Below are 10,935 nucleotides of genomic sequence, written 5' to 3'. Positions count from 1 at the left end.
GCAGGGGAGAAGCTGCCTCTTAGTCATTGCCACAGGCAGGGAGAGAGGAACCGAGCCGGGAAAACAAGAAGTCACAGCTGTCAGTGCCTGTCCCCAAACCTGCCCTGTCCCCAAGGAACCCCCGGGGGCCTCTGAGAATCAAAACCAAAAATTAAAAAAAAAAAAAAAAAAAAAAAAAAAAAAAAAAAAGAGAGAGAGAGAAAAAAAATTTAAAAAAAAAAGAAAGAGAGAAACAGATTTAAAAAGGAAAAAGGAGGAGGAGGAGGAGGGTTTGACGTGTATTTTTAGTTGCTTAGCACAGCCCTGAAATATTTCGGCGGCCACTCCCTCCGCGTCGCTGGTGTGTAACTATTCCTGTGCTGCCTCCTCTGTGAGGCTCAGAAGTTCTGAGTCACCGTGGGCCGGTCAGAGAGAGACACAGACACAAAAAACCTGCGTCTGTCGGGGCTGCCACCAGCTCCAGAGCCACCAAAATAATCCTGGGAAGAGTTTCCAGGGTGGCCTTTGCTGGGTATTTTCCATGCCAGGCTCTGCACCCACACACACCAAGCTCAAATATTTTATTTTTTTTTCCCTCTCTCTTCTCTGGTTGTTGCTTTTATCTCGCTCCTCCCTGTTTTAAATAATATTTTTTGTTTGTTTTTTTAATCTCCCTGCGCTGCCAAAGGGAAGGGACGGCCCCCAGACATTTGTTTTTTGGGGCAGAAATTTGTTTTTTGGCCCAAAAAGTGACGGGCTGAGAGTGTCACATCAGTGTCCTTCCAACAGAACCATCTGCCACCCAGCTGCCCCTTTGGGGACAAAAAAAAATATTCCTGCAGAGGTGGAAAATGGAAAAAAAGGGGGAAGCAGGCAGGGAATGCTGTTAAATGGTGTAATAAAACCAAACCTGACTTGCAGAGCTCAGCCCAGGAGATAAGGAACACTTGGAGGACTCTACCCCTGAGCTGGAGCCAAAGGTCCCATTGTTGCAGTCAGGAATTTCTCCTGCCAGAAAAAAAAAAAATAAAAATAAATAAAATAAAAAGAGCTTAAATCCCAGCAGGGCTGGAGCTGTTTTCCCTTCCCAGCACACGGAGCCTCTGTGGCTGCAGGGATGATCCAAAGGGAGGGAACAGGTCGGGAAAGGGAAAGTCTGACACAGCCTGGCCTTTGTTAAAATGCCACAAGGAGTTTTCCAGGAGAAGGGAGGAGGACACATCACCCCATCCCAATTCCCCTGGAATTGGCTCCCTGGGATGAGCACGGAGTAAGGAACAGCTCCACGGGGAATACGTGGCTGGGGTGTTGGAAATAGAATATTTTGGGGATTTATCCCCCAGTTCCAGGGCTCAGGGAAGGGTTTTGAGCTCCACGGGGAATATGTGGCTGGGGTGTTGGAAATAGAATATTTTGGGGGTTTATCCTCCAATTCCAGGGCTCAGGGAAGGGTTTTGAGCTCAGCAGCATCACAGAAACACAAAGGGAAGCAGCTGGAAGAGGCTGGAGGTTTATTCTCACTCACCACTGCGCTCAATTTTACAAACATTTAAAAAAATAAGTCTATAAAAGCAAGTTCTTCACTCCTTTTCCAGCACAGCAGCGACGGCAGAGGCTCCAAGGTGAGAACCAATTGTACAAACCCCCAAAACCTGCTCAAAAACAGTTTTTTCCCCCCAAAATTCATCCATCCATCCATCCAGGGAGGTCGAGGCGCACCCAGAGCTGTTTCTTCCCCCCTTTTCCTCGGTGCAGGAGCTCAAATTGGGATCAACCAGGATATTTTTGTATTTTGGGGTGGAAGACTTTTGGAACAACCTGACCTGGGAATTCCCAGGAGTTTCCTGGACCTGCAGGTTCACACTCTGTGTCCCCAAGGGAAAATAATTGGTGGTTGGGAAGGAAGTGACAGGTGAGGTCAATCACCAAGGACTGGAAAAAAATTAAGTTGAAAAAATATCAAAATATCATCAAGAGTTCAGGATTTGTTGTCACAGCAGAAGGGAGTTTTCAGAGCAAGGATGGAGGGGGGAAAATAAATCAGTGGAAATATCAACTCAAGTTGATTTTCAAAAAAATAATAATAATAATTAAAAAAAGAAAATTAAAATCTCCCCCATGAGGAATAAGGGGAGCACCAGCCTCGTGCAAAAAAAAAAAAAAAAATACACAATAACTAAACCCACAGAAAAAAAAAAGAAAAAAATGTTAATTTGAAGGAAACTTCTAATCTGAAGTCAAATTAGCAATGAATTAATTGGGAAACACTCATTTGTCACAAAACTCTCTTGGGAACAAGCCTTGAAGGCCAATGTTCATTCCCTCCTTTAAATCAATGGAGAAAACAGAATTCACTGGCCAGGAGAAGAAAAAAAAAAAAACAGCTTAAAAGTTTGTTGGTTTAAAAAAAAAAATAAACCCCAAACTTTTAGGATTATTCACGTACAGACACAACATCCTCAACAAGTTCAGTGTTTTTAAACCAAAACAAAACTGTTACAAACAAAACGAGTTTCCCCAGTTTCAAGTATTAAAAAAAAAAAAAAAAAAAAAAAAAAAAGAGAAAAAAAAAATTCCAAACAATCCAGAAAGTGTTTGCCTTCCTTCTGGTACCTCTGAACAGGAAAAAAATATTTTAAATTAAAAAAAAGAAAAAAAAAAAAAATCACTCTCAGGAGAAAGCAGAACCTCGATCCTTAACCACAAATAAAATTAAAAATAAAATAAAAAAAAAACACATTTCCAATGATTTATCAAATACAAGGAGTGGAAACTCCACCAAATCAAACCATGAGGAGCTTCCAAAAAAAAAAAAAAAATTTGGGCTCTGATTCTGATGGAAAAACAGAAGGAGAGAGGGAAATTTTTTTTTTTTTTTTTTTTTTTTTTGGACACCCTGAGAGGTGACAAAACCCAAAATTTGTCCCCTGGTTCAGGTACAGACATTTCACTGCTTGGCTGATTGTCTGCCCGGCTTTTTCTCCTGCTGGCCTCTTCCACTGCCTGGGATTCCTCTGCCACGGCCACCAAACACACCTGGGGAGCAGAAAAGACGAGGTGAAAAATGTTCCCTGTAAGACAGAAATTAATTAGAGTTCAGTTGTTTGTGTTTTATCCAAAAAAAATCGCTTGTTTTACCCATAAAACTTGGGGGTTTTACCCAAAAACTTGCCTTTTTTTACCCAAAAATTTGTGCTTTTTTAACACAAAAAACTCGCTAGTTTTACCCCAAAAAACTTGCCTGTTTTACCCCAAAAACCTTGCTTATTTTACCACAAAAACTTATCTATTTTACCCCAAAAACTTGCTTATTTTACCCCCAAAAACTTGCCTATTTTATCCCAAAAAACTCGCTTGTTTTACCCAAAAAATTTGCTTGTTTTACCCCCAAAAACTTGCCTGTTTTACTCAAAAAACTTGCCTGTTTTACCCCAAAAATTTGCGCTTTTTTACCCAAAAACCTTGCCTGTTTTACCCCAAAAAACTTGCTTGTTTTACCCCAAAACCTTGCTTGTTTTACCCCAAAAAACTTGCTTGTTTTACCCCAAAAAACTTGCTTGTTTTACCAATAAAAACTTGCTTGTTTTACCCCAAAAACTTGCTTGTTTTACCAATAAAAACTTATTTCACCCCCAAAAAAACTTGGTTGTTTTACCCCTCCCTGTCCCCATCTCCAAAGCTCCTTTTACAATTTAATTCAGGATTTTTAAGCTCCCACTGCCGAGAGCAGCCCCAGGGTTTTGGGGTGACCACAAACCCCAAAAATGAAAAGAAACATTTCCCAGGTTTCCTGCAGGATAATTAAGGGGGGAAAAAGGAGCAGAATTTCCCCATCTGAAATGCCCTGGGATCATTTAACCCCATAAAATGGGAAGGGTTGTTGTTGTCCTGACCTATTTTTTCCAAAGTGGAAACCTCCTCTTTTATCAGAAATATGAATTATTCATCTTTCAGGAGGAACTCAAAACTCTCAGATAGTTTTGCCTTTTTTTTTTTTTAATTTTTTTTTTTTTTTTACTATAAATACATCAACAAATCAGGAAATCCAAAGCTCCATTTTAAGGGGAGGAGGAGATGATTTTTTTTCTCTCACTTCCATTGGCAGAACTTGGTTTATTTTCCCTTTTTTCACCCAGAACAGCTTTTTTTTTTTTTTCTGGTTTTGTTTAAACTACAATTCTGCAGGGCCAGGTTCCCAAAGGAGGCAGGAGGAGCTGAAATAGTCAAGTTTAGACTCTCTCAAGCTCCTGCCCAAGGCCAGGAAGGAGAGAGGCCCATCCCTGGCAGGAATCCTCCTGGGCCTTGGCTGGGGCTGCTTTAGGCACTGGCTCGACTGGATCCGGCTCAGGAGCAGCTCCAGCTCCTCCCAGACACAGCCCGTGGGGTTTTAAATACAGGAGTTGTTGGTTTGTACAAAAAAATGGGAAGTTTAAAAGGTAGGGATGTTATTCTCCTTCCTCTCTATGAGCTGGGGAAAATAATAAAATAAAAATAATAAAAAAAAATTTAAAACATTTAAAAAATTTTAAAAATATTAAAATATAATAAAATAATATAATAAAATAATAAAATAATAAAAAATTAGAAATAATTTTAAAAAATAATAATAAAATTAAATTAAAAAATAAAATAATACTAATCAAATAATAAACTAAAAATAATTTTAAAAAATTAAAAATAAAATAAAAAATAAAATAAAATAATAATAAAATAAAAATAATAAATTAATTAAAATAATTAAAATAATTTTTAAAAAATTATGAAATTTTAAAATAAAAAAATAAAAATAAAATAATAATTGAAATTAAAAATAATTTAAAAATTTAAAATAAAATAAAAGTAAAATAAAATAAAATAATAATAAAATAATAATAAAAATTAAAAATAAAATAAAAATAAAGATAAAATAAAAATAAAAATAAAATAAAAATTAAAAATAAAAATAAAATAAAATAAAATGGATTTTTACCTCTGCCAGCTCCTCCAACCCCACGGCCTTTCTGCTGCTTCTGCTGCTGCATCCCACCACGGCCTCTGCCCTTGGACACCACCTCCTCCTTCACCATGTCGATGATTTCATCGGGGATCCGCAGGTATTTGATGGTGCTGCCCCGGATGTAACACTCCGGCATCCTCCAGAACTTGTCCCCATCCTGTCAGGGAGCAAAACGTGAGGCCACCAGCAAAAAATTGGTGGGTTTGGGGTCATTTTTAGGGTATTTTTGAGCCATTTATGGAGAGAAGAGCTCTGGGAGGATTATCTGTAAGCAGGTGTGAAAAGGGAGGGGTTTAACTCCCCAAAATACAGAAAAAGGGGGTTTAATTCCCCAAAATACAGAAAAAGGGGGGGTTTAACTCCCCAAAATACAGAAAAAGGGGGGGTTTAACTCCCCAAAATACAGAAAAAGGGGGTTTAATTCCCCAAAATACAGAAAAAGGGGGGGTTTAACTCCCCAAAATACAGAAAAAGGGGGGGGTTAACTCCCCAAAATACAGAAAAAGGGGGGGTTTAACTCCCCAAAATACAAACCAACTCTAGTTTCAATTTGTTCCCCAGCTCCCTCAAACTGTGGCAGAAAAATGTCAGAAAAAGAGGGTGAGGAAACAAGGGATCCTCCAGAACTTGTCCCCATCCTGCCAGGGAGCAACATGTGAGGCCACCAGCAAAAAATTGGTGGGTTTGGGTCATTTTTAGGGTATTTTTGAGACATTTATGGAGGGGGGAGAGCTCCAGTAGCTTTTGCTGGGAGGATTATCTGTAAGCAGGTGTGAAAAAGGGGGTTTAACTCCCCAAAATACAGAAAAAAGGGGGTTTAACTCTCCAAAATACAGAAAAAGGGGGGGTTTAACTCTCCAAAATACAGAAAAAAGGGGGTTTAACTCCCCAAAATACAGAAAAAGGGGGGGTTTAACTCCCCAAAATACAGAAAAAGGGGGGGTTTAACTCTCCAAAATACAGAAAAAAGGGGGTTTAACTCTCCAAAATACAGAAAAAAGGGGGTTTAACTCCCCAAAATACAGAAAAAGGGGGGGTTTAACTCCCCAAAATACAGAAAAAGGGGGGGTTTAACTCCCCAAAATACAAACAATTGTAGTTTCAATTTGTTCCCCAGCTCCCTCAAACTGTGGCAGAAAAATGTCAGAAAAAGAGGGTGAGGAAACAAGGGATCCTCCAGAATTTGTCCCCATCCTGTCAGGGAGCAAAACATGAGGCCACCAGCAAAAAATTGGTGGGTTTGGGGTCATTTTTAGGGTATTTTTGAGCCATTTATGGAGAGAAGAGCTCTGGGAGGATTATCTGTAAGCAGGTGTGAAAAAGGGGGGGTTTAACTCCCCAAAATACAGAAAAAGGGGGGGGTTTAACTCTCCAAAATACAGAAAAAGGGGGTTTATCTCCCAAAATACAGAAAAAGGGGAGGTTTAACTCCCCAAAATACAGAAAAAGGGGGGGTTTAACTCCCCAAAATACAGAAAAAGGGGAGTTTAACTCCTCAAAATACAGAAAAAGGGGGGGTTTAACTCCCCAAAATACAGAAAAAGGGGGGGGTTTAACTCTCCAAAATACAGAAAAAGGGGGTTTATCTCCCAAAATACAGAAAAAGGGGAGGTTTAACTCCCCAAAATACAGAAAAAGGGGGGGTTTAACTCCCCAAAATACAGAAAAAGGGGAGTTTAACTCCTCAAAATACAGAAAAAGGGGGGGTTTAACTCCCCAAAATACAGACAATTGTAGTTTCAATTTGTTCCCCAGCTCCCTCAAACTGTGGCAGAAAAATGTCAGAAGAAGAGGATAAGGAAACAAAGCCCTTCTTCCCTTCTTTTCGCACGAGAGGGGAATTGAAAGTGAGCACAAGAGACATGAGTTAAAAATGGTGAAGAACCCAAATCTGCAAAGAAAAAAAAAAGGCAGCTGTGGATTCAAGAGACATGAGTTAAAAATGGTGAAGAACCCAAATCTGTAAAGGAAAAAAAAGGCAGCTGTGGCTGGGATTTTTCTGCAGCTGGGAGTCACCTCAGTCCTTCACTCCTCTGGGGTGTGGAGGGAGCAGTGAGAGCTCTGGAGCCAGCTGGCTGTGGGATCTGATCCTCCAGAGCAGCTGAGGGAAAGAAGGAGCTCACATATTATATATATTTATATTTAAAAAAATAAATTAAAATAAATTTTCAGGTGATTATTTTTGTAGCAACATCCCCTGCGTCGCTTTCAGTTTTTTTTTTCCTGGGCTTCTCTAGGATTTAAGCCAGCAGATTTTCAGGAGGAATAAAAAAACCCCAAAGCCTCAAACAACAACTCCCTGACCATGATGTAACCATGGGAGGAGGAGATTGAGACCCGCCTGGTCCTGGCTCCAGCAGGGCCTGTCTGCAGCTGGGATGGCTCCAACCCAACCATCCTGATGTGGATAAAACTCCTGTGAGCGTCCCAGGAGAGGAGGTGAAACCAGTTCCTGCTCTCCTGGGACGGCACAGCAGCTTCATCCTCCACCCCACACTGAAAACACACCCCGAGAGTTATTTGGGGCAGCTCTGCCTGCACGGGCAAGCCCAGGACGAGGCAGAGGAGCAACAATTCCCTTTCCAAAAGAGAGAGAGAGAGAAAAAGACACCCCGCCCTGCCTTGGATGTGCCTGGCTGCTCCTTTGGCTCGGGATGCAGGAAGGGATGGAGCTCCAGGGTTTGTGGTTTCCTCGTTCCGGGCTCTCTGCTCTTGGTATAAACAGTTCCAGGCTCGTTGTCCCCGTGCCATCTAGTGGCCAGTGTCACCAGTCCCACCAGATTCCACCTTCACCAGGGATTTGGGGGGGTTTGAGGTGGTTCTGCTGTTTGCGGCAGGTTGTAAAATCAAGGAATGGTGGAATGGTTTGGGTTGGAAGGGGTTAAAAATACTAATCTAATTCTACACTTTTTACTGTGTCAGGTTGTTCCAAGCTCTGTCCAATCTGGTCTTGGACACTCCCAGGGATGGGATTTTCATCCCAAACCCTCACCACCTTCAGAGGGAGGAATTCTTTCCCAAAAAATCCCATCTAACCCAGCCCTCTCTGTCAGTCTGAAGCCACTCCCCGTGTCCTGTCACTCCACCCCCTTTGTCCAAAGTTTCTCTCCATGTTTTTGTCGGCCCCTTCAGGCACTGGGAAGTCACAATTAGGTGACCCCAAAGCTTTTCTTTTCCAGGATGAGCAATCCCAATTCTCCCAGCCTTTTCCCACAGGAGAGTTGCTCCATCCCTCTCTGATCATCTTGGACTCGCTCCAACGTCTCCGTGTCCTTCTGGGTGATCCTTCCAGATCATAAATAATAATAAAATAAATAATAAAACCCGAGCTGCTGCTCAGGCATTGCACTGAGCCTTTGGAAACAAATTTCCAAGGAAAAAGGAATTATCATTTGTGTCCTGGGCATGGGTAAGGCTTTGCTGTCACATCCTCTGAGTCCTCCCCCTAAATTCAACAGCAATTCCTTGTCCCACCACGACCTCGAGATTCAGCCACAAATTCCAAAATTCCACCCCAAAATTCCCTCCCAAGCCTCGCTGGGGGCGTCTCCTCTGTCACAACGATGTGCCCCAGCACTCCAAACTCCTTTTGTGGAGACAACAGGGACCTGGAGGGGACTGCAGGGGGATTTTTGGGAGAACAAGGATCCCTGCCAGCCTCTCCCGTGGAGCTCTGGCATTCCAGGGCTGGGAAAACACAACAACAGCTGGATTTTCATCCATCTGTGCTTCCCACAGGGGACAAGACCAGACATTTCTGATGGAGGTCAAAGCTCAAAACACAGATCCCAATCTCCTGGAGCAACTTTGGCCAAGGGCAAAGGTCCCAGACAGGCTCAGTGGGTGAACTCAGAGGAGAGAGACAGGGAATAAATGAGATTGTGGTGTTTGAGGCTGCCTGGGAGAGGTAAAGGCTCTGGATTTTGGGAAACCTGGATCAGCATCACAGCACGAGGCCTCCAGCTCCTCACCCAGGGGGATGAGGGACTCCCTGTGATGTGCAGAAAGTCACTGCACACACACACACAAGGCTGCTCCTTCCTTATGGCATCATCAATAATTAATTACATGGACATTGTTAACAGTTATATTAAATCTGCATTTCAGACAGAGGCTTCCAACAGGAGCCACAGCAGAGCCAGCCTGGCTACAGGGACAGAGGAACCTTTGGGGACAGTAACTGGGGTGACCCCTGTCTGGTCCTGGGTGTTCCCTGTGGACGCAACGCGTGGTGACCACTGCCCTGGGTGACCACTGCCCGGTGGCTGTGGACAATGCCATGAGTGACCCCTGCCCAGTGCTGGGTGTTTCCTGTAAGTGACCACTGCCCAGTGCCCATTGTCCCCATGGGTGACCCCTGCCCAGTGCTGTTGACACTGCCCTGGGTGACCCCTGGCCAGGGCTGTGGACATTGCCGTGGGTGACCACTGCCCAGTGCTGGGTGTTCCCTGTAAGTGACCACTGCCCAGTGCTGGGTGTCCCCATGGATGACCACTGCCTAGTGCCCAGTGTTCCCCCTGAGTAACCCCTGCCCGGTGCCCGTTGTCCCCATGAGTGACCCTTGCCCGGTGCTGGGTGTCCCCATGGGCGACCACTGCCCAGGGCTGGGTGTTCTCTGTGAGTGACCATTGCCCAGAGCTGGGTGTCCCCTGTAAGTGACCACTGCCCGGTGCCAGGGGCTCCTCATGAGTGACCACTGCCCAGTGCCTGTTGTCCCCGTGGGTGACCACTGCCCAGTGCTGTGGACACTGCCCTGGGTGACCAATACCCAGGGCTGGGTGTTCCCTGTAAATGACCACTGCCTGGTGCTGGGTGTCCCCTGTAAGTGACCACTGCCCGGTGCCAGGGGCTCCCCATAGGTGACCACTGCCTAGTGCCCAGTGTTCCCCATGAGTGACCACTGCCCAGGGCTGGATGTCCCCTGTGAGTGACCACTGCCCGGTGCCAGGGGCTCCCCATGGGTGACCACTGCCCGGTGGCCATGGACACCGCCCTGGGTGACCAATGGCCAGTGCTGTGGACATTGCTGTAAGTGACCCCTGCCTGGTGCCCCGTTGTCCCCATGTGTGACCCCTGCCCGGTGCCCGGTGTCCCCATGAGTGACCCCTGCCCGGTGCCCGGTGTTCCCATGGGTGACCCCTGCCCGGTACCCGGTGCTCCGCCCTTACCCGCGATGTACAGATGACCTCCCGCAGGTTGATGTTCATCCAGTTGTCGCAGCTCACCAGGTGCCCGTTGTACGTCTCCCCGTTCTTCAGCTCCACCAGCTACGAGAGAGAACCGGTCAAGAGGCGCCGGCCCAGCGCCGGCACCGGGACCTGCCCGGTGTCACCGCACGGCACCGGGGAGGGCAGCGGGGCTGGGCCGCGAGGCCTGTACTCACCATGGGATGGTTTTGCGCCGTCTTCAGCAAAGACAGGGGCAACTATGGGGGGAAAGAAAGGAGAAAGGCCTCAGGCACCGGCCGACAACGGGACACCGGCCTCGGTACACCGAGCCGAGCATGGAGCGCGGCACAGGAAAAGCCATCCCTAGTGGGGGGGGTGGTTAGAGCTGATCCAGGCCCTCCCCTCCGCTCTATCCACCTCCCCAGCCCCGTTCCCGGTTCCCCGTTCCCGGTTCCCCGCTCACCATCGTGCCGGACCCGGGAGCCGCCGCCGCGCCGGGCGCTGCCGCTCAAACCGCCCCCGGCTCCGCGCGGGGCCAATCAGAACGCGGCGTCGTCGCGCCGCAGCCAATCGGAGCGCGGCGCGGTCCCGCCGCAGCCAATCAGAGCGCGGATGGCGGCCCGGCCGCACCGCGCCGCTCGGTCCGCGCCTTTACGGCGGCACCGCCCGGGACGGGACGCGCCGGGAATGGACGAGACGCTCTCCGGACCTCCCGGTACCGCGGCCTCACTTCTCACTCCCTCACAGACAACCAGGAAACCCCCGGGAATCTCAAGGTGAGCGTTTTATTTA

General features: G+C 46.0%; 1 protein-coding gene across 1 annotated transcript; it reads right to left on the bottom strand.

Annotated features, from left to right (window-relative positions):
* Positions 1–1,475: 1,475 nt before the first annotated feature.
* On the bottom strand, positions 1,476–10,671 carry LSM4 (LSM4 homolog, U6 small nuclear RNA and mRNA degradation associated). The gene is made up of 5 exons (XM_083880267.1): positions 10,607–10,671; positions 10,359–10,400; positions 10,144–10,242; positions 4,949–5,132; positions 1,476–3,015 (listed from the first exon to the last, which is right to left on the bottom strand). The coding sequence occupies exons 1-5, from the start codon at positions 10,607–10,609 to the stop codon at positions 2,927–2,929; spliced, it is 417 nt and encodes a 138-aa protein (XP_083736393.1). The 5' UTR covers positions 10,610–10,671; the 3' UTR covers positions 1,476–2,926.
* Between the last annotated feature and the right edge of the window lie 264 nt (positions 10,672–10,935).

The sequence above is a fragment of the Zosterops lateralis genome, assembly GCF_965231275.1.
Source record: "Zosterops lateralis genome assembly, chromosome: 29".
NCBI classification, from domain to species: domain Eukaryota; kingdom Metazoa; phylum Chordata; class Aves; order Passeriformes; family Zosteropidae; genus Zosterops; species Zosterops lateralis.
Note: the sequence above shows the minus strand (reverse complement) of the source record. Positions and strands in the feature narration are given on the sequence as shown.